We start from the raw sequence: 23,659 nt of genomic DNA, 5'->3' as shown, positions 1-23,659 counted from the left end.
GATCTCCAGGAGGAACCTGCTGAAGAAGTAATTGCACAACAATACAGAGGATTTGCACTGACGAAAGCCTCTGGTAATTAAAGCAGCTGGGCTGTCAGCCAAAGAGCAAAGTGTGGAAAGATAAGCTCTGCCTCACTTAGTGAGCAGAAAGGAGGTATTTCCAATAATCCCCTGGGATCACAGCCCTTGCATTTCCAGCACTCTGCTCTTCTCTGCCTCTCTGCTGTGCATTTCTGTGGCTCCAGGATGGAAGTTGCTGGATTTCCTGTCATGCCATGACCTGGTGCTGCACGGCTCTGATGTCCTGGCAAGGGGAGGAGACCTCAGGGGTGCTGCTGATCCCCCTCCTGACTTTTCCATCTCCTGCCTCACAGATGAGACGTGACAGCCCCTCTCAGATCCACCCCAAGCTCCCAGTCTGTTTTCTGCCAGATTTCTCAGCAGGGATCAGGGGGCTGGCAATGTGCCTTTTCCAGGGAAATGACAACTGCAGGAATTAGCTGGTGATGGGCTGAGGGAGATCTGGCCTTTCACACTTCAGAAGTTTTGTGGTTTTGATTGTTTATTGAAATCTGATTTTGGGGAGTGGCAGCCTGCGAGTGGTTCTTGGGCTCTTGTGTGGCTGTTCCAGGCTCTCCTTTGGCTCTTCCAAGGATAACAAGGAGCTCCTACCCGGCCTGACACAGCTCTCAATGCTCCACTGGGACAGTGAGGCTGGCAGGGAAATGAATATTTTGGCCAAAATAAGGCCAGGCTTTCCCCGTCAGTTCCTTGTGCAGCTCTGCCCTGCCTGGTGCAGTGACAGCTTCCCTGGGATTCCCAAAACCAGGAGATGGGAGCCAGTTCAGAGCCAGCTGATGTGCTCCTCAGGCTCTCTCTGCTCCAGGGATCTGCAGCTGGCCCAGTCCAACTCCTGCTGAATCCCAGGGGTGTGAGTTATGTCAAATAGGAGGGTGGGGTCTGTCCCCAGGCTCACTGGCTGCACACATCATTCCTGAGCTGTTGGTATTTACCAGGCTGGGGGGTTTTTGCTACCCACAAGTGGTTTGAATCCCTCATCCCTGAGCTCCAGGAAGGAACACTGCACCTTTTGGATGGAGTTAGAAGCTGCTGCCTGCCCTCTTTATGTGTGTTCTCTTTCTCAGCAGTGGTCCCAAATGGCATCTTTGTGTTTTACCTGATATTAGCAGAGTGGGTTTGGTACAGGCAGTGTGGGGAAGGTGTCCCCATTTCATCAAAACAACATTTTTGCTGTTAAAATTGTCACTAAAGCAGCCAAGGGGTATTTGGAGAGGAAGAAGGAGGTACAGAGGATGAAGTTCAGAGCTGACAAATAATAGTCTGCTGAGTTGGGTCCAATCTGAAGCAGGAGTGTGAGGTCTGTCCCCAGGCTCACTGGCTGCACACATCATTCCTGAGCTGTTGGTATTTACCAGGCTGGAAGTTTTGTGCTACCACACAGTGGTTTGAATCCCTCATCCCTGAGCTCCAGGAAGGAACACTGCACCTTTTGGATGGAGTTAGAAGCTGCTGCCTGCCCTCTTTATGTGTGTTCTCTTTCTCAGCAGTGGTCCCAAATGGCATCTTTGTGTTTTACCTGATATTAGCAGAGTGGGTTTGGTACAGGCAGTGTGGGGAAGGTGTCCCCATTTCATCAAAACAACATTTTTGCTGTTAAAATTGTCACTAAAGCAGCCAAGGGGTATTTGGAGAGGAAGAAGGAGGTACAGAGGATGAAGTTCAGAGCTGACAAATAATAGTCTGCTGAGTTGGGTCCAATCTGAAGCAGGAGTGTGAGGTCTGTCCCCAGGCTCACTGGCTGCACACATCATTCCTGAGCTGTTGGTATTTACCAGGCTGGAAGTTTTTGCTACCCACAAGTGGTTTGAATCCTTCATCCCTGAGCTCCAGGAAGGAACACTGCACCTTTTGGATGGAGTTAGAAGCTGCTGCCTGCCCTCTTTATGTGTGTTCTCTTTCTCAGCAGTGGTCCCAAATGGCATCTCTGTGTTTTACCTGATATTAGCAGAGTGGGTTTGGTACAGGCAGTGTGGGGAAGGTGTCCCCATTTCATCAGAACAACATTTTTGATGTTAAAATTGCCACAAAAGCAGCCAAGGGGTATTTGGAGAGGAAGAAGGAGGCACAGAGGATGAAGTTCAGAGCTGACAAATAACAGTGTGCAGATGTCCTGCTGGTGCTGAATCCATGCTGGGGACACTCCTGCTGCCATCCATTGTCACCCTGCGGTGCTTCAGCTCTGACATCTGGGACTGGGCAGAATTCCATTGGAATTTTCAGGCCTTGAATCCCAAGACAGGATTTGCCAGGTGAAAGCAGCCAGGTTCATCCAGCTGCAGCTTGAGAGAGAGTTGAGAAAGCACAGTGGCATCTGTCAGGACGTCACACATGGCACCTGCTGGGGCACCTCCAATGCCAGGTTCAGTTTGGGGACCCTTGTGGTAAGAGGGACATTGAGGGGTTGGAGCACGTCCAGGGAAGGGAGCAGAGCTGGGGAAGGGGCTGGAGCACCAGGAGGGGCTGAGGGAGCTGGAAAGAGGCTCAGCCTGGAGAAAAGGAGGCTCAGGGGGGACCCTTGTGGCTCTGCACAGCTCCCTGACAGGAGGGGACAGCCAGGGGGGTCGGGCTCTGCTCCCAGGGAACAGGGACAGGAGGAGAGAGAACAGCCTCAGGCTGTGCCAGGGGAGGCTCAGGCTGGACATCAGGAGGGATTTGTCCATGGAAAGGGTGGTCAGGCACTGGAACTGCCCAGGGCAGGGCTGGAGTCCCCACCCCTGAGGGGGTTTTAGAACACGTGGATGTGCTGGGTGTGGATCATGGCTTAATGCCTTGATCCCCTTTGATCTCTCCATCTTTAATGATTCTGTGATTCCATGATGACGCCTTTGGGAATTGCCCATTCCACTGCAAAAAAACCCCACCGAACTAAACATTTGGGTTATCAGTATCAAAACTCCCAAAAGAGTGAGCTTTTTCTTCTTGAAATGACTTTTTTTTTGCTTCCCAGCAAACAGCAGCTCGTAAATCTGGCTCGTGGTCCCAGGCCTGCCAGTGGAAGTTGGATCCTGAGCTTTGCACTCTGCAGTTTTTCCCTGTGAGCTTTCATGAAAAGCACACACAGGAATTTCGGGAAGTTGAGAAGGGAATGAGCTGCAGCGGTGGAAGTATTGGAACATGACAGCGTGTTATCCCAGGGACCTTCTTTGAGCCAAATAATTACAATTAATTGTAAAATAAATCTAATTGGACAACCAGCTCCATGTGCATCTCGAATTGCACAGCCACTAACAGCAACACACAGAGAATAAAAATCAGTACTGCATCCCTTTCATGTTAAAAGGAGCATCCTTCTCCGTTCCTTTCTCTGGGAAGATGCACAGCTGCTCCTGTATGAAAATGAATAAATAATCAGTTTTATTTGGATCTCAAGCTGTTCACTCCTCTCGGAGATGAGCGACCCACTGATCTCAGCTGAGGAGTTTAAAGGGAGACCAAGTGTTTGCACATTTTCTGTGCATGGACCCAGCATCATAAAAAAAGCCTTTCCATGGTATCTTCCTGTGTGGTTTTGTTCTCAGCAGGGGATAATTTATGCTGGGTTTTATGTTGCATTATTTAATTACACGTATTTTTAAAATGCCTCTGTTTTGCCCATTTACATTCAGCCTGCGCTGCCTTTGGATGGCTTTGGAGCTAAATACCCTTCTGATACCTCTGGAGATGAGTCTTAAAATAGTCTATAAATCCTTTTAATTCAGAGTTTGAAAATGCTTTAAGTCAGAGGTAGCAAAGCTGGAGGTTCAGGGCATAAAGGAGGGGCTGTGGCTGTTTCAAGGTGAAGAGGAAGGAGCAGGGAATAATTAATGCATGAGAAAGGGATAACAGTAACTTCCCAATCCATCTTTACAAGGCAGGATTAAAGGGAAAACAAGAAGGTGAAGAATTGCCAGGGGAAACCACTGTAAAAACCAGGGACAGCTCCTCAGGCAATGCATGACTGAGGAAACATCCTGCTAAGAGTGTCAGGGTTGGGCTGGATGCTCAGATCCATGGATTTTTTTGAAAATCCAGAGGATTTCTATGGGATGGGTGGGGACTGATGTCCCCCTTGGACACCACAGCTCCATCCAAGCACGTCCTGGGACTCATCATCCAGTCCTGGAACAAAGCTGGGCATGGTGAGGGTGGTTGGTGGGGACAGACCAGTCACGAGAGGAGCACATGCCCTGTGGCTTTGGCTGGATGCAGGAGGATCCAGGATCTCCCTCTGGATGTGCCTTGAGGAGCTGAGGTCCCAGCCATTCCCATTTATTGATTTATCAGGATCTGAGCGTGTTAACCCCAGGGTAACACCCAAATATCTTTGTCCTACCAAACACAAACATCCTGCTAAGAGTGTCAGGGCTGGATGGTAGATAAATAATATCTAGATAATTGGGCTGGATGCTCAGATAAATGGATTTTTTTTGTGCCATCAAGCCAAACTAGGGAGCAGATTCCAGAGGATTTCTATGGGATGGGTGAGGACTGATGTCCCCCTTGGACACCACAGCTGGGAGCTGAGGTCCCAGCCATTCCCATTTATTGATTTATCAGGATGTGAGTGTGTTAACCCCAGGGTCACACCCAAATATCTTTGTCCTACCAAACACCCCAGAGCTGCTTTTTGTGCATCTGTGATTTCACCTCTGCATCCCAAGTTTTTTAAACATTCATTATCACAAACACAAAAGAACATCTATTTTTTGTTACAAAATGCCAGCCTGCTCAGTCAGATCTGGCAGTGTGTCTGGAAGGAGCTTTGACACCCTGCTCACACAGTGTCAAAGTGCAGGGCAGCAGTTCCTGCTGGATTTGCAGCTCATCCAGAGCTGCCACAAACACCCTGGAGCCCTGTGTTGTGCCAGACTCATTTCCTCGAGTTTTTGGGTCTCTATTGGGAAAAAGAGCGTGGTTTTGGGGAGGAAAGGCATCATCCCAGAGGCTTGGCTCTGGTGGAAATGCCATGCTGGCATCCCATCTCCTCCCTGCCCATGCAGCTCTGGCAATGCGCCTGGAGGAGCCTCGTGTTGTATCGAGTGAGGCCAGGTTATTTTATTTCTCATGAAGTGAGAACTCCTGCCTGAGCCAAAGGCCTGGGTCTGTGCTGTTGGCTTTGGAAAGCAGGATGCTGGCCAGCAGGAGCTGGATGAACTTCTGTCCTCTGAGGGTTTTCTCATGGTGGGAGTTGAGGTTGGCAGGAGGGAAAAGGTTCTGCGTGGGCAGGGCGGGACATCAGCGCCGCTGGGTGTGAGGCTGCGCTTGGAAACCTTCAGTAAGCACCACCATGGTTGTCCTTGGTAGGGGCAGCCAGGCAGATCTGAGGTCTGGGCTGAGAGCCACAGTGATCCTGCCAGCTCTTGTGGAGCAGCTCAGCTTGCCCAGAACAGGTGGTGATAAAACACTGAGAAAATCGAGTTTCAAACGTGGCCGTGCTCGGGCTCACGGGATTTACTCCGATGTCACCTCGCTGGGAATGGGCTGCAGAGATTGTGGGTGGCATCTCTGGTGATGACAGAGCTCCTTTGGCTTCTCCTTGGCACCTGTCCTGGCAGAGAGCTTGGCTGTTTGTCATGGAGCCGGCGTGCCTGGGCTCAGCCTCTTCTCTCCTTCCATGAAATGAGACAGAGCTCAGAGACACCAGGGCCAAAGCAAAGGGAACCTCAGGGGTGTCCTTTCCATATGGAGCCTTGCCCAGTGCCAGAGTTCCTGCTGGAGCCAGGATGTTGAGAGAATCACAGAATCATTCAGGCTGGAAAAACCCTTCAGGGCCATCGAGTCCAGGCTGTGCCCGATCCCCACCTTGTCACCGAGTGCCACATCCAGCCCTTCCTGGGACACCTGCAGGGATGGGGACTCCAAACCTCCCTGGACAGCCCCCTCCAATGCCCAACCACCCTTTCCATGAGGAAATTCCTCCTCTTTACCCACCCTGGAGCTTTGTCCCTGTCTGACACCCCACATTTGTTGCTTGGCTCAGTGCAAACTCGTTCTGACAGTTTCACTTCCAAAAAATGACCCAGGAGATGCTGTTTGGTGGCACCAGGCAGAGTTCTTGTCTTCCTCCTGCCCATCTCTGGTTGCATTTGCAGAGCAGCAAGTGCCAGTCTGATCTCACACCTCAGCTGCAGAGGGAGCAGGAGTGGAGCTGTCTGTGATAATAAAGGATGTAATTTATTCAGTTTATGGATCTGCGCACCCTTCCCTCCTTCCAGGGAGTCTTGTCAATAATCCCAGCACTTGTGCCTGATGTGTAGAGGGGAGGGACTCTGGTGCATCTCAGTCTGTGGGTCTCAAGTGCCAATCCAGGCAACTTTCTTTATCAAAACATGTCTGGATTTGGCCAAATTCAGAGTTGAAAATAAAGGATGGAAATAAAAAATTCAGGAGTTGAAAATTAATGTATGTCACAGGGTGGCTTCAGGGATACTTGGAACTCGTTGTTCCCTTTTCCTGGAGTTTGCCATCTCCCAAAGTCCTCCAACACAACCCTTCCTGACCTCTATTAAGCCTCAATTGGCTGATTTTTAATTGATTTCTTCCCCACATGTGCTCATGGGAGAGCTGGAGCAGCCTTGGCAGAGGGGAGGGAGGGTGGGAAGTGACCCTGCTCAGGTGGGAGCGAGGATGTGGGTGGGATGAAGATCAACAACGGTGGCACCTCCGGAGCCAAGTTCCAAGCCTGGGCTGCTCAGACTGGTCGCCCGCTGTGAGAAACGGATTTATAAATAATTTTGAAAACCTGACAGAAGGCTCACACAGTTTTGTACATCTGTATACAAACTCTGAGATAAGGTGAGCTGCCTTAGGAAGGCCGTGGAATAGAGATGACATTGTTGAGAGAGAACTTGGAACAAGTTTCAACAAGTTTCAAAATATGGCCTTGCAAAAAGACCAGATATTTTAGTGAATTAGAACTGTGAAAGATTCATTGTGGGGTAAAAATGAAGGGGAGTGGTGTTAGAAGTGTTAGCAGCATTGTGTGGCAAAAGCTGGGAAACATTTCTAAGGTAACCAGGAATTAGGGTGGCTTCTGCTGGAATGGTGTTGAGTTTTACATCTCTTACGTAAAACCTTTCACTGAGACTGAAAATGGAGTAAAATAGTTTAAAAAGCCTCTCAGCTGCCCCATCTCTGTAAAAGCTGGGAAAACCAAGAACCCTTTCTGATCCAGGAGAGGAGTTAACCCTTTCTGATCCAGATGAGTTAACCCTTTCTGCATGGAGAGGATCCAAGTCCTGTTTTCAGTGGAGCAGAGGGAGCTCGTGGTGTCCCCACCCCACCCTGCTCTCTTCTCCCAGCCCTTTTGGGTAGAATCTCTCACCTTTGGTAAAGATGAGAGCTCATTCACTGTCTCCCCAAATTACCCAGCTCTCCTAAGGGCATCCTCCAGGCTTTTTTCCCCTGATGTGAGCAATGAGGCACCCAGGTTCTTGCAGAGTTTGCTCTTTGCCCAGGAATCAATCCAGTTCACTGAGCTGAGCTGTCAAAACTCCTCCAAGGGCACGGGCATTCCTCACGTTTTCACCATCAGATGATATGTGACACTTAATTTAAAGCTTCAGCATGAAGCCTCACCAGCAAGGAGATTGCTGGAAGGTATTGATTTTGCTGCTTTTTTTTGTGTTTATGTATAAAAATGTGTTTTAAAATATTGGTAAAAGGACATTATTACTGGGCAGACTCTGGATTTATCTCTGGTTTAGTTTTCTCTCAGTTTTTTTTAAGATCCATTTGTCCAGTGTGTCTGTGAACAACAAAATACTGGCAGGAAATGGATGTCATGGATTTGTGGGGTTTTGTGCTCCTCGAGTCAAACAAATCCCAGGTTGTGGAACGGAATCACCTGGAACTGATTTTCCAACTGATTTTCTTCTCCTAAAAGGAGAAGAAGCTTCTGATGTGGTCTGTTGGGTGCTTGGAGGCATTTTAGGTGTCTCCAAACATTGCAAACTGCTGATGATAAAGAGTTTTAAAGAGAATTAATCCCAAACAAAAGTCAAAAATAACCAAAATAAGGTGAGCAGGGCACAGTCTGGGGTGGGTTTCAGTCTGGAGGAGTTGGAATTTGGTGCAGATCCCACCAGTGGTGCTCTGCTCTGAGTTTGGAGCCCTTGCTGTGAGGGGAGGTGGGAGCTGGTGATGGGCTGGGGTCTCTCTTGTTGTTCTCTGGCTGATTTTGTGTCCTCCTCACTGTTTGAATCTCCTTGGGAAGGAGAGCTGCTGACTCCCAGGGCTGAGGGAACATCTTTCCCTGGGGTTGGACGGAGCTCTTGGCTCGAGACCATGAAGGATCAAAGTTGTGGCTAAGTTGGTCATTAAGGTGATGGAAGGGCAGGAGAAGCAGTGCTGGGGGAGAGGTGGAGACCTCAGAGTCTGAAAAAGGACAGAGAGAGGGTCGGTGATGGCACCTCTGGGCTCTTTGGGGCTGAGACCCAGCAGGGCAGGGGGTGGGAGCTGAAGGGAGACAATTCCCAAGGAGCAAGGTTGGTGTTTGAGAGGAAAGGTGGATTCTGCCACTCTGGCTGAGAGCTCCTGGCAGAGCTCTCCCAGTGCCAGCTCCTCTGCCCTGGAGCTCACGGGAGGTTCATGCTGGTGACTTTGAGGATTCCAGAACGGTTTGGGTCGGAAGGAACCTCAAAGCCCATCTCATCCTACCCCTGCCATGGACAGGGACACCTCCCACCATCCCAGGCTGCTCCAGCCTGGCCTTGGACACTTCCAGGGACACTTCACAACCCAGGGACAGCGGGAAGTTCACATCCAGGGAAGCCAACAGAAACCTGGCAGCCCTGGCTGCTGCATCTGAGCAAGGTTCAGTGACATTCATCAGCGCCACGTGGCCAAATTAACCAGCTCCAAATGCACCTTCCCTCCTGAACAATTCCTTCAACTGCTCCCATGTTATCCCTGCTGCTGTGTCCAACTCCAGCTCCTCCCTCCTCTCTCAGCTGCATGGGGTCAATGTCAAGATCAGGGTCTTCTGCACTTTTTGGAGATGCTTCATCACCACCTAAATGGGAGCTGTTCTGTTCCAGCCTGATCAATCACACCAGAAGAATGAAATTATTTAATGTGTTGGATCACCCATATTTATACAGCAGGTGGGATTTTATCCCACACAGTTTATTGCAAAGCAAGCTGGAAATTCATCACAGAATGGTTTGGGTGGGAAGGAACCTGAAAGATCATCCCATTCCACCCCCTGCCATGGACAGGGACACCTTCCACCATCCCAGGTTGATCCAAGCCCATCCAGCCTGGCCTTGGACACTGCCAGGGATCCAGGGACAGCCACAGCTGCTCTGGGAAACCTCTGCCAGAGCCTCCCCACCCTCACACCCAGGAATTCCTTCCCAATATCCCACCCATCCCTGCCCTCTGGCAGTGTGCAGCCATTCCCTGTGTTCTGTCCCTCCATCCCTTGTCCCCAGTCCCTCCTGTCTTGTATTTGCAGGGTTCCCAGATGAAGGAAGGAACGATGCCTCTGACTCCATGTCCTTAGAAGGCTAATTTATTATTTTATGATACTCTATTATATAAAAGAATACTATACTAAACTATACTAAAGAATAGAGAAAGGATACAGACAGAAGGCTAAAAGATAATAAAAACATAATAATGAAAACTCGTGACTCTTTCCAGAGCCTTGACACAGCTTGGCCATGATTGGCCAATGAGTCAAAGCAATTCACAGCAGAAACCAATGAAACAGTCACTGTTGGATAAACAATCTCCAAACACATTCCAAAGCAGCAAAACGCAGGAGAAGCAAATCAGATTATTATTGTTTTCATTTTCTCTGAGGGCTCTCAGCTTCCCAGGAGAAGAAATCCTGGGCAAAGAGATTTTTCCAGAAAATGAGATGGTGACACTCTCCAGCTCTCCTGGAGCCCCTTTATGCTCTGGAAGGGGCTCTGAGCTCTCCCTTCTCCAGGCTGGACTCACTCCAGCAGATCCAGGTCCTTCCCACAGCTGAACACGGAGTGTGGCGTTGTCTCCTGCTGCTTCCCTCCTCACCCCATGCCCACCCAGACTCCTGCCTCCTCTTTTCCAGCAGTTCCCAGGCAGAGAAGGAACCCCTGGGAGCATCGGCTGGCTCTGGATAACCCTTCAGCCAAGCCAGACACTGAGCCGAGTTTTGTGATGCTTCTCCACCTTGGGAAGGAGCAGGATCAGGAGTTCCTGTGCCAGCATTGTCCCTGCTTTTTCCATGTCCCGATGGAACCACAGAGCTCCTGGGGTGGGAATGCTGCTGGCTCACCTCTGGCCCTGCTTTTCCATAGCCCAGGGCTGCCCACTTTGCTCACTTGCAGTGAATTGTTGGTGCTTTTGATGGCTCTTCAGTGCAATATTCAACAGGTTTCTGCTGAGTTTTCCATCCCCCCTGGAGCTGTCAGCAGATGAAAGCTCCAAGACTGGCTTTCCATGGGAATTTAATCATCCCAGCTGTCACGCAGATCCCGATACAAATATTTCCACTGTTAATGCTTTCAGCGTGGGCTTCTTTGTGGGATCAAATGTAATCTTATTTAATGGAGTTCTATTGCTGTGATGCTTTGGTCTTTTCACCAGGCTGGGCTTAATTTTTTAAATTAAGATTGTTCAGAGCAGAGGCAGGGAAAGGACTGGAGGGATTGGATGGGGTGGGAAATGTGGGATGGACGGAGTGACTTTGGATCAGCTGAAAGTGTAAGAGCAGGGGAAAGGATCCAGGGTGGATGGGGCTGTCAGGAACAGTGTGGAACTAGGCCAGGGCAGGGTTAGGCTGGAAATCAGGAGAAGGTGCTTCTCCAGAGGGTGTCAGGCACTGGAACAGCTCCCCAGGGCATGGTGACATTCCCAACAGTGCCAGCAGCATTTGGACAATGTCCTGAGGGATGCACAGGGTGGGATTGTTGGGGTGTCTGTGCAGGGATTGGACTGGATGATCCTGGTGTGCTCCTTCAGCCCCATGATTCTGTTCTATGATTCTTGGAAGAGGGAGAAATTCAGTGGGATTTTCTATCTGTGTGGATGGGGTGAGGGAATTGCTGGAGCTGCTGCTGGGCTGAGCCAACACTTTGTGGCTTCAGAGCACTCCCCACCCCGGGGGCCATTCCCTGGTTTAGGGAGACACAAGGAGCTTCCCTCAAAAAGCTGTTAGACCCCACTGGCTCCTTCCCCTGTTCCTGTGCCTGTTCCTGTGTCCCTGAGCCTCTCCTCCCTATTCCCTGACTGGCCTCATCCTTGTACTGCCCGAGACCAGGGTCAGCCCAGGCCCCTTGGCAGACCCAAACTCAGCCCCTCTGTGTGAGGGTGCTGGCACCTGAACATCTGAATAAAACATCTGTGGATATTTTGCCAAGGCCCCTTTTGCATCCTTACCCTGGATTATAGCAGCAGCAATTCAGCTGCTGCAGGCCACCAAAGCTGGCACAGCCCGGCCCCAAACCCCACCCTGGGCTCTGCAGCCCCACAAATGTCACAGGTCGTCAGGGCCACCACAGCTGGCACAGCCGAGCCCCAAACCCTCACCTGTCAGAACCCAGGACGTTGCTCTGGCTGCCCTGGAGGACTCGAGACCCTGGCAGGGGACTCAGAGACCTTGGCACGGAGTCAAAGACACCTGTGCCTTCGATTTTAGCCCATGGAAACAATTATCAACTTTGTGTGAAGAGTTACAAGCCACAAGAGTTTGAGTAGAATGATAGTGAATTTGTCACAGGGTGGAAAAGTAGAATTTTTGAATTTTAGAATGGGGGTTCAAGAGGCAAGATGGAGGAATCTGGGTGTGTCCTGTCCTTCTTCTTCTTCTTCTTCTTGTCCTCCATCTTCTGCTGTGATGGTGGCACTTTTGGATTGGTTTAGAGTATGTCTTGGTTTGGAAAGACAGGAGTCTGCTAAGGAAGGCAGGAGCCTCCCCTGAAATTGAGAATGTAAACCCTCCCCACCCCTCCGAATTGCTACAATTTTAAATTAAGGGGCTCTCAGGCAAAGATATGGGAGCAGGCAATAACAGTTCTTTAATAGGGAAGAAATAAAAAGGATAAAATAAACAATACAGTCCACTGGAACAACACTGACAGAGTCAGAACCCAACCTGACACCCTGTGGGTCCGGGTGTTGGTGGCAGTCCGATTGAAAATGTGGCTGCAGTCCTCTGAAGTATCAGGCGTGATTCTGTTGGAGCAAGGGGAATCTGTAGAGAAGGATGTAGTCTTCCTCTGAAGATCCAGGAGGAAAAGGCAGCTGCTGTTCCTCTGGGGAATCTCGTGGAGAACAAAACTGAACTGCAATTTCAGAATCTCAGAGTATATGGGGTAGCAGTGCTTGGCTCCTCCCTCTGGGCGGAGCATCTCACAATGGGATGTTACAGTTCTTATCAGTCATGCACCGATATTCAATAGTCTGTTATCAGCGGAGGTCCCCTCCCGAGGAAGGTGTGAATGTGGTCATTCAAAGAGAGAGATAAGGCAAACTGCTCACTTGACAAGGTAATCAGCCATACAGATGGTAATGGAAAAACATCTTGCATGCAATCTTCAACATTATCCACCCCTTTTCCTATTTCCATCTGTATCACAAACAAAAACCAAAACCCAAACCTTACACACAGTCCTCACTTAAAACTAGGTTTCCCTGTGGCACACAACGGCTTTCTCCATCTTTCTGCATTACCCACCAAGTGCAACCAGGTCCTTGAGCAAAAACAATTCCACGGATGGGTTTATCTTTGCCTGAGGTGGGAGTAATCCAAACAGTCTTTCCTAAAATACCTTTCATGTGTACAACAGGGACTTTATCTCCATCCACTGTGTGCAGTGGTTCAGACTGGGCAGGACCAGCTCGATTTATGGACCCTCTGGTGTTGACCATCCAGGTGGCTTTTGCTAGGTTCATTTCCCAATTTCTAAAAGTCCCCCCCTCGAGTGCTTTCAGGGTAGTTTTAAGTAGTCCATTGCACCGTTCAACTTTCCCGGCAGCTGGTGCATGATAGGGGATATGATATATCCATTCAATGCCATGTTCCCTGGCCCAGGTGTTGATAAGGCCATTCCTGAAATGAGTCCCATTATCTGACTCAATTCTCTCAGGGGTGCCATGTCTCCACAGGATTTGCTTTTCCAGGCCAAGGATGGTGTTCCTGGCAGTGGCATGAGGCACAGGGTGGGTCTCCAACCATCCAGTGGTGGCTTCCACCATGGTCAGCACGTGGCGCTTGCCCTGGCGTGTCTGGGGCAGTGTGATGTAGTCAATCTGCCAGGCCTCCCCATACTTGTACTTGGACCACCGCCCACCATACCAGAGGGGCTTCACTCGCTTGGCCTGCTTGATGGCAGCACACGTCTCACAGTCATGGATAACCTGTGAAATACTGTCCATGGTCAGATCCACCCCTCGGTCTCGTGCCCACTTATAGGTGGCATCTCTACCCTGATGACCTGAGGCATCATGGGCCCATCGAGCTAAGAACAACTCCCCCTTATGTTGCCAATCCAAGTCTATCTTTGACACCTCTATTTTTGCTGCCAGATCTACCTGCTCATTGTTTCGGTGTTCCTCATTAGCCCGACCCTTGGGGACATGGGCATCAACATGACGGACTTTCACAGGTAGCTTCTCTAACCGAGCGGCAATGTCTTTCCATTCATCAGCAGCCCAGATCGGTTTTCCCCTACGCTGCCAGTTGGCCTTTTTCCACCTCTCTAGCCATCCCCACAGTGCGTTGGCTACCATCCATGAATCAGTGTAAAGGTAGAGCTTTGGCCACTTCTCTCTCTCAGCAATGTCCAGGGCCAGCTGAACAGCTTTGAGTTCAGCAAGTTGGCTTGATCCACCTTCTCCATCGGTAGCTTGTGCAACTTGTCGTGTGGGGCTCCATACAGCTGCTTTCCACTTCTGGTTCATCCCTACGATGCGACAGGAACCGTCAGTGAAAAGAGCGTAGCGCATTTCCTCTGGGGGCAGCTGGTTATATGGAGGAGCTTCTTCAGCACGTGTTACTGGTTCTTGTTCCTCTTCGTCAGTCAGACCAAAGTTCTCACCTTCCCGGCCAGTTTGTAATTATTTCCAGAATCCCAGGGCGATTTGGGTTTCCAATACGGGGCGCTGTGTGATGAGAGCAATCCACTTGCTCCATGTAGCGTCAGTGGCGTGGTGGGTGGTGGGAACCTTCCCTTTAAACATCCACCCCAGCACCGGTAGTCGGGGTGCCAGGAGGAGTTGTGCTTCCGTGCCAATCACCTCTGAGGCAGCCTGGACTCCTTCATAGGCAGCCAAGATTTCCTTCTCTGTGGGAGTGTAGTTGGCTTCGGACCCTCTGTAGCCGACTCCAAAAATCCCAGGGGTCGGCCTCGAGTCTCCCCAGGCGCCTTCTGCCAAAGGCTCCAGGACAAGCCATGGTTCCCGGCTGCAGAGTAGAGCACGTTCTTCACCTCTGATCCTGTCCTGACTGGGCCAAGGGCAACCGCATGAGCGATCTCCTGTTTGATCTGGGCAAAGGCTTGTTGCTGCTCTGGGCCCCAGTGGAACTCATTCTTCTTGCGGGTGACCAGGTAAAGAGGGCTCACAATCTGACTGTATTCAGGAATGTGCATCCTCCAAAAACCTATGGCACCCAGAAAAGCTTGCGTTTCCTTCTTGCTAGTTGGTGGAGACATAGCGGTGATTTTGTTGATGACCTCAGTGGGAATCTGACGCCGTCCGTCTTGCCACTTCACTCCCAGGAACTGGATCTCTCGGGCAGGTCCCTTGACTTTGCTCTTCTTGATAGCGAAGCCGGCTTCCAGCAGAATCCTGATGATCTTCTCTCCTTTCTCAAATACTTCCATTGCCGTGTTTCCCCACACAATGATGTCATCGATGTACTGCAAGTGCTCTGGAGCCTCACCCTTTTCCAGTGCAGTCTGGATCAGTCCATGGCAGATGGTGGGACTGTGGGGCAGGGTCAGGCTCTGGGGCAGCAGCATCCCTAGACTCTGGTGGCGCATTAGGTTCTGGGGTAGGTGTCATGGTAGTTATCCAGGTAAGTCTCCCCTTCTCTCTGAATGCTAAATAGAGCAGGCCTATCAGCAACACCAGCCACTGTATGATATCATTAATATTTAGAGTGGATCTGAACCCTTCAAAAACTGGTGGGGCAGACCCAAAGAAATGGCTAAAGGGTTGGGAGAAGATTTCGCCTGGGGTCATTTCCTTACAGCAGGTGCCATTATTAAAGTAACCCCAAAAACACACACTTAATGTGTGATAGCTGTGAATCCATGTGCCTGCTTTCCAGAGGAAGTTAAAAATCCATGAATTCCTCACCTTATTCACCCATAACACAAACCGGATAACAGACACAGTAGCCTTGGTTATAGGACCCATGTTTAGATAAGGGCCTATAAATGGGAGAAATACAGCCACAATCACGTGCCACCCAAACCGGGGCAAGTTGGACCACATGGTGTCGCTTAATGAGGTTTCTATAGCCACACACAAAAGTTAGATTACTCAAGAACTGTTATTCCCTTTTGGTTTCTGTGCCCTCGGGCCCCACGTTGGAGCCAAAATCTGTCTTGGTTTGGAAAGACAGGAGTCTGCTAAGGAAGGCAGGAGCCTCCCCTGAAATTGAGAATGTAAACCCTCCCCACCCCTCCGAATTGCTACAATTTTAAATTAAGGGGCTCTCAGGCAAAGATATGGGAGCAGGCAATAACAGTTCTTTAATAGGGAAGAAATAAAAAGGATAAAATAAACAATACAGTCCACTGGAACAACACTGACAGAGTCAGAACCCAACCTGACACCCTGTGGGTCCGGGTGTTGGTGGCAGTCCGATTGAAAATGTGGCTGCAGTCCTCTGAAGTATCAGGCGTGATTCTGTTGGAGCAAGGGGAATCTGTAGAGAAGGATGTAGTCTTCCTCTGAAGATCCAGGAGGAAAAGGCAGCTGCTGTTCCTCTGGGGAATCTCGTGGAGAACAAAACTGAACTGCAATTTCAGAATCTCAGAGTATATGGGGTAGCAGTGCTTGGCTCCTCCCTCTGGGCGGAGCATCTCACAATGGGATGTTACAGTTCTTATCAGTCATGCACCGATATTCAATAGTCTGTTATCAGCGGAGGTCCCCTCCCGAGGAAGGTGTGAATGTGGTCATTCAAAGAGAGAGATAAGGCAAACTGCTCACTTGACAAGGTAATCAGCCATACAGATGGTAATGGAAAAACATCTTGCATGCAATCTTCAACAGAGTAGAAGCTCACTGTCTAACATAGGTGATAGGTATTGGAAAATTATTGTAAATAAAGTACACGTGGTTTTTAGTATAAAAAGCTAACACAAGGGCGGTCAGTGTGCCATGAACCAACCTGCCAGACAGACCTCAGCAGGTCAGAAAGACAATGTATGAGATAAGAGAAAATAAACAACCTTGAAAACCAGAGCTGAGGAATCTCGACTTCTTCTTTGGTCATGGGGCTGGGAAGAAAGACTCTTTAATACCTCAGGAGCCATTTCAGCAATGCAAAACCCGAGACTCACCTTGTGCCCTGCAGCCCCATAAATGTCACTGCCACTCACAGGTTGCCAGGGCCACCACAGCTGGCACAGCCCCAGGCCCAAACCCCCACCTTGTGCCCTGCAGCCCCATGAATGTTCCTGATGTCACTGATGTCACCACAGGTGGTGCGCACGGAGAAGAACAGCCTGAACAACCGGTTCCTGCCCTGGGACGAGATCGAGACCGAGGCCATCCTGTCCATCGACGACGACGCCCACCTGCGCCACGACGAGATCATGTTCGGCTTCAGGTGAGCCCTCCCCACAAACTGCTCCTCCCCACGGCCAGGACCTGCCCAGGGAGCAGCCAGGGACACAGTCAGGGCTGGCACCTCTCTTCCCGTGGCTTCCCAGCTCTGCTCCTTGGAGAAACACACATTAATGGGGTGGGGAAGCTGATCCCAGTGAGGAAACCCCATTTCTTAACACCAAAGGCAGGTTCTGCTGCTCTCACTCCCACCCTGTTCTGCTCCAGCTCCAGCTTTCCCCTGACTTTTCCCTGGCAAAAGCTTCCTGCTCACAGGGATGAGGGGGCTCCTGCTGGGGGAGCTTTGTGCCAGCTGCTCCTGCAGCTCCTGCAGCCCAAGCTCCCTCCCTGCCAGGAGCTGCTGGGGAGTGAGGGTGCCACAAGGAGCCACAAGGAGCCACAAGGAGCCACAAGGAGCCACAAGGAGCCACAAGGAGCAGGAGCTGCCATTCCCAGTCAGAGAACACCCAGCAGCTCCCTGGGGGCGGGAGATGGGGACCAAAACCTGCTTGGGAGGGGGATTTAAAGGCACAAAATGCCTAGAAACCCACCAGGCCCCTTCAGGGGGATGAGAAATGAGGTGTGAGAGGGATTAAAGTGCAGGAGGAGGCGTCAGGATTCCTGGCTTCCCTTGCCTGCCCCATTCCAGGCTCTTTATCCAAACTGGGCTGTTTTCTCCCCTTTTTTGGTCTCTGTTTTGCTGATCAGCCCTGGAGAGCATCAAATGAAGGTCATTAAGTGCCCTGTGTTAATCTCACTCATGTCCCTGCTTACAGACACCCTGTTCCCACAAAGCCTCCCTGTGTTAACACATTCCCAGGAGCTGCTGGAGTCTTGGCACTGCAGTGAACCTCTGCCCACAGCAGCTGGGCTTTGTCAAAACTTTGCTCCAGGCTTTGATTTTTGGGGCCAAACCCATCATTTTTGCCACTCAGGAGGGAGCTGGAGGAAGCTCTCTGAGCACCCCCAGAACGATTCTCCAGAGAAATCCTGGTTTTTGTGGCTGAGCTGGGAAGAAAAAAGCGTCACTTTCATAAGAAAGTGAAGATGTAGGAGAAGTGAAAGGAGATAAATGGTTTTGACTTCCAGCTTTTCTAAACAATCACCCTGCATTGTGCTGGGGGGAGGACAGAGCCAGGGAAGCTGCTGGTGGTGTTGATTCCTTGGGATTATCTTGGAGTTTCATTAACTGGAGTGGAGGACTGAACAGCAAACACGTTGGTGCTCCATCAGTGTAAGGAAAGCTCAGGGAATCTTCTGCTCTCCTCCTGTAGCTCTCCCAGAACAGGGCTTGTGGGAGAAACTCACATCCAAATGAGGGGAAAAACCCAAAAATGGCACTTACTGCCCAGTTTTGTGCCTGGCAAGAAGAGAAAACCCTTCTGTGTGCACGGGGAGTTCTCTCACGCAGTCTGGAGTCACAGCTTGGGCACTGAGCAGCAGGGAGGGGGACTGAAGGATCCAAAGGAAGCCAAGCAGCCCTGCCTGTGGAAGCCGGGTCTGTTTCCCAGCTCAGGCATCAGGCACTGACTTTTTCCTTAATTATTGCAGCCAGTGTTGCAGCTCTCCTGGGGGATTTCTCTGGAGGAGCGTGAGCTGCAGATGAGAGCAGAACATTAAGCAATCCCACGCTCCACATGCATAATTCAGGATTTCATTCCCAAGGCTGGACTGTGAGCACGTGTCGGGGTGAGGGAGGCACTCAGGGCTCTGGAGGCTTTTCCTGTGGGGCCAGAGCCCAGGGAGCTGCAGTTTGGGATGAGGAGCCAGCACCTTGGCAATCCAGGCCTTCCCTTGGGAGACACCAGGGTCTTCAGCATCTCAGCAGCTTTTCACAGAATTAGGGAATTACGGAATTTCCAGAGTCCTGGAATGGTTTGGGTGGGAAGGGACCTCAAAGCTCATCTAGTCCCACCCCTGCCATGGGCAGGGACACCTTCCACTATCCCAGGGTGCTCCAAGCCCCATCCAACCTGGCCTTGAAGCTTTCCTTAAGGGATGTTGATGTTATCTTGGCTTTACTGAGCTGCTGGGAGATGGAAAGTCCCAGCGATTTGGGGAAGAGGCCAGGAGACGCTGGGCTCCTCCCAGGCTGAGCCTGGGCTGCTCTGGCCTTAGTTTTCTTTTAAACCTCCAGCCCTTATGAGCTATAGAATCCCTGATTTATAGATTAGGAGCCCTTTCCCCGTGCATGAGCAGCTGGGCTGGGCTCTAGGACAGGAGCACATTTAACACGGTTTTCCTTTTTGCCCTTTGGGCATTCCTTGGGTAAGCAGTTGCCAAACTCCTTTATGTACAGACCCCTCCATCCCCCAGGAGCTCTGGGTGGGCTCCCAGGTCAGTGTCTCATGGGCAGCTGTGTGTTTGCAGGGTGTGGAGAGAGGCCAGGGATCGCATCGTGGGCTTCCCGGGCCGCTACCACGCCTGGGACATCCCCCACCAGTCCTGGCTCTACAACTCCAACTACTCCTGCGAGCTCTCCATGGTGCTCACTGGTGCTGCCTTCTTCCACAAGGTGAGACCTCCCCGGGGCTGCCCCTTCCTGCTCACAGCCACCTGAGGCTGTGGATTTGGGGGGATCTGGTTTTTTAAGGACAAATGGGGGAGTGTGACGGTGTTCACAGGGGTCTCAGGTTGAGGGAAGAGACGAGGATTTGACTCTGTGTTTCAGAAGGCTTGATTTATTATTTTATGATATATATTACATTAAAACTGTACTAAAAGAATAGAAGAAATTATTTCTTCAGAAGGCTAGCTAAGAATAGAATAATAAGGAATGAATAACAAAGGTTTGTGGCTTGGGCTCTCTGTCTGAGTTAGCTGGACTGTGATTGGCCATTAATTAGAAACAACTAACCTGGGCCAGTCAAAGATCTACTTGTTGCATTCTACAGCAGCAGATAATCAATGTTTACATTTTGTTCTTGAGGCTTCTCAGCTTTTCAGAAGGAAAAGTCCTAAAGAAAGGATTTTTCATAAAAGATGTCTGCAACAGAGGAGCTTTCTGCTCCTTCCCCCTCACTTTCTCCAAACTGAAACACAGCCAGAACCTGGTCCTGAGGGCACTGGGAAGGATCTCCAGTGGCTGCTCCTGCTGTGCTGAATCCACAGCAGCACAGAGCAGGATCTGAGGGGGCTGGAACCCCCATTCCTCCATTCCTGAGCTTCCAGGAGAGGGTGGTGGCTGTGGGAGATTTGCTGCTGCTGTGGATCTCAGTGTGGGTTTAACTCCATCATGGGGAACACCTCCTCTGGGATCCTTGAGTTTTGAGCCAGCCACAGCCCACATGTCGCATGTGTTGCTGTCACCTGTGGAGCACCTGGAGGACACTGTGCCTTTCCCATTGCAGTACTATGCCTACCTGTACTCCTACGTGATGCCCCAGGCCATCAGGGACATGGTGGACGAGTACATCAACTGCGAGGACATCGCCATGAACTTCCTGGTGTCCCACCTGACCAGGAAACCTCCCATCAAGGTAAGCACCGGCAGCCAGGGCCTTGTCCCAGGGCTGGCACTGCTGGAGAAGCTCTGCTTGGGAAGTGGGTGGTGTCTGATCCAGGGAAATCCGGCTCCAGTGGGAAAGCTCAGCCTTTGGAATCTGCCACAGAGCAGGTGAAGTGAGGTCTGACATTACAGGATGAATCAGACTGAGTTCCCTGTCTGGTGAAAGGTTCTCCACCCATGGCAGAGGTGATCTCTGCTCTGGAGCCAGGCTGGGGGAGCTGGGGGTGCTCACCTGGAGAGGAGAAGGATCCAGGGAGAGCTCAGAGCCCCTTCCAGGGCCTAAAGGGGCTCCAGGAGAGCTGGAGAGGGACTGGGGACAAGGGATGGAGGGACAGGACACAGGGAATGGCTTCCCACTGTCAGAGGGCAGGGATGGATGGGATATTGAGAAGGGATTGTTGGCTGTGAGGGTGGGGAGGCCCTGGAATAGAATTCCCAGAGAAGCTGTGGCTGCCCCTGGATCCCTGGCAGTGTCCAGTGCCAGGCTGGAGCACCCTGGGATAGTGCAAGGTGTCCCTGGCCATGGCAGGGGTGGGACTGGGTGAGCTTTGAGCTCCCATCCGACTCAACCCATGCTGAGGTTCCCTCTGTATCCGAGCCCCCTGGCAGTGCCCGGGCTGGGTGCTGTGAGCAGAGTGGCACTGACACCTCTGTCCCTCCTGGCAGCGCCCAAACTGGGCTGTGGCACTGACACCTCTGTCCCTCCTGGCAGTGCCCAGGCTGGGCATTGTGGGCACTGTGGCACTGACACCTCTGTCCCTCCTGGCAGTGCCCAGGCTGGGCATTGTGGGCACTGTGGCACTGACACCTCTGTCCCTCCTGGCAGGTGACCTCCCGCTGGACCTTCCGCTGCCCCGGCTGCCCCCAGGCTCTTTCCCACGACGATTCCCATTTCCACGAGCGGCACAAGTGCATCAACTTCTTCGTGAAGGTGTACGGGTACATGCCCCTGCTCTACACCCAGTTCCGCGTTGACTCGGTCCTCTTCAAGACCCGCCTGCCCCACGACAAGACCAAATGCTTCAAGTTCATCTAGGTTGGGAGAGCTGGACACTGCCAGCTCCCAGCTGAGGCAGGAGAAGCCAGCACGGGGCTGCTTTGGTGGGCTGTGAGTACAGAAGGCTGTGGAAAATGGGCCAGCCTGGATTGGGATGGGCTCTACCCTCTTCCCATAGTGGCTCACCTGGACAGGGAATGGGACCCCGTGGCTCCTGTGAGGACACACCCACGGGAATGGGACCCCATGGCTCCTGTGAGGACACACCCACGGATCATACACTGAGGAATGGCTCGCTGGCCACTGGCTCTGCCCCTTCGCTAGCCAAGGGCAGCCGTTCTTTTTAATTATAATTATTGTTATTTAAAATGAAAGTGTTTTAGATTTGCCACGTGAGGCGCTTTTTTTCTTTTCTTTTCTTTTCTTTTCTTTTCTTTTCTTTTCTTTTCTTTTCTTTTCTTTTCTTTTCTTTTCTTTTCTTTTCTTTTCTTTTCTTTTCTTTTCTTTTCTTTTCTTTTCTTTTCTTTTCTTTTCTTTTCTTTTCTTTTCTTTCTTTTCTTTTCTTTTCTTTTCTTTTCTTTTCTTTTCTTTTCTTTTCTTTTCTTTTCTTTTCTTTTCTTTTCTTTTCTTTTCTTTTTCTTTTCTTTTCTTCTTTTCTTTTCTTTTCTTTTCTTTTCTTTTCTTTTCTTTTCTTTTCTTTTCTTTTCTTTTCTTTTCTTTTCTTTTCTTTTCTTTTCTTTTCTTTTCTTTTCTTTTCTTTTCTTTTTTCCCTCCCCTCTCCCCACCTCATTTTCCCCTCTGGATCCTTCAGCCCATCCCAGGTGCTGTAGCAAGGCCAGGCTGGAGGTTTTTGGGTGCAGCATCAGGGCAGCTCCTGTTACCACTGCTGTCCCCATCCCTCCTCCCATGGCACAGCCCTTCCCACCCACCAGATCCTGGCTTCTCTTGCCCTGTGGCTGCTACTGAGGCCTCTCAGGTGTCACCAGGTGAGGAGCCCTTTGCTCTGCTCCCCACCCTGAGCCCCTGGACAGGGGTGAGGTTGGCCTGGATGGTCCTGCCTGGCTCCAGCTCTGGCCCTGTGCCCTTCCCGTGCCACAGCCCAGGGGGTTCAGTTGCTGCTGTCTCAGTGTCTTTGCCACCTTGTCCTGCTGATCCTCTAAAGACAGGGAGTGTGTCTGGGGCTTAGGGAAGATCCACCTGCAGCACAGCCGGGGCTGGGGGTGCTCCAGGCTCCTGGAGGCCCTGAGCCTTCTCTGTGCTCAGCCTGGGTGTGCCAGAGCTGCAATTCCCACTCTGCCTCGTCCCCATCCCAGAGAGCTCCGTGCCCGTGTCGGGTTTGCCGTGGGCCTCAGCACAGCTGCCTTAACCCCAGCCCATCCTCACAGCCTGGCTTTGGGCTGTGTCTGAGGTTTAATCCCAACAGGAGCTTCCCAGAATCCCGTCTTCACACAGATGCTGCTGGGATCAGGTTCACAGTGTGCGTTTGGAGCTGGTTCCTCTCCCCCAGAGCAAAATGCTGTCACACTGTGACCACCTGAGCTCAGCTGCTGCTCCATCTGCCTCAGGCCCAGCTGGACATGAGGGGAGCACAGGAGGGAAGGGCAGAGCTTGGTGTTCTCCCTCAGCACATCCCAGATGTTTGTGAGCAGCCTGGAGAAGCTCTTGCTGGGTAGGTGGGAAGGTGGCACTTGTGTGGTCACCTCGATGTCCCTGGCTTTCCTGGATGTCACCCCTGCTGTGTCTGGTGTGTGGGAGCGGGGATGGTCCAGCAGCAGCTCCTGGGCTCATTCCCAAGGTCAGCCCTGTCCATGCTCCTCCTGCACCACGTTTTGGGGCCTCTCCAAACTCCTTTCCCCAGGTTTTCCTATCAGCACTGACACTTCCTCCGTGGGAAGGGGAGGGGAGGAGCAGCCTGTTCCCAGCAGAGCCCACGGCTCGTGCCTTCACCAGCACCACTGACCACAGCAAAACACGGATCAAGGAATCTTCTCCTATGTTGTTTTTTTTCCCCCTTTCCATTCCCTTTTTGTTTTAACATCAGATGCCCAAAATGCAGCATGTGAAGCCTCAGAGTCTGCTTAAAAATGCCACAGGAGACTCCTGCGAGCCCTGGAACACCTGGAAGGATTCTCTGAATGTGGCACTTGTCAGGAGCTGTGTCAGCTCCAGCATTCCCGAGGGGCTTGAGCTCCTTAATTCCTTCCTCATTAGTGGGGGTTCGTTAGCAGCGATGCCGTGGCTCAGGTACAGCCCAGGCTGGGGCAGGTCTGCCTGCCCAGCACTCCTGGAGCACGGAGTGATGTGGGATGGACTGAACTTCATCC

At 51.2% G+C, this 23,659-nt stretch overlaps 1 protein-coding gene across 9 annotated transcripts in view; it reads left to right on the top strand.

Annotated features, from left to right (window-relative positions):
• The window catches only part of EXTL3 (exostosin like glycosyltransferase 3), a 151,712-nt gene extending 129,936 nt beyond the window's left edge, over nt 1–21,776 (top strand). For all 9 annotated transcript variants that reach the window (XM_030946517.1, XM_030946510.1, XM_030946511.1 and 6 more), the window contains 4 exons: nt 16,707–16,834; nt 19,201–19,345; nt 20,181–20,309; nt 21,165–21,776. In XM_030946517.1, the coding sequence (XP_030802377.1) occupies nt 16,707–16,834; nt 19,201–19,345; nt 20,181–20,309; nt 21,165–21,374 (612 nt within the window). In that variant the 3' untranslated portion in view covers nt 21,375–21,776. The remainder of the gene's footprint in view (nt 1–16,706; nt 16,835–19,200; nt 19,346–20,180; nt 20,310–21,164) is intronic.
• Nucleotides 21,777–23,659: the final 1,883 nt, after the last annotated feature.

This window comes from Camarhynchus parvulus, chromosome 3, assembly GCF_901933205.1.
Source record: "Camarhynchus parvulus chromosome 3, STF_HiC, whole genome shotgun sequence".
In the NCBI taxonomy this organism is placed as follows: Eukaryota; Metazoa; Chordata; class Aves; order Passeriformes; family Thraupidae; genus Camarhynchus; species Camarhynchus parvulus.
The sequence above is the reverse complement of the archived record's forward strand: the minus strand, read 5'-3'. Positions and strand labels throughout refer to the sequence as shown.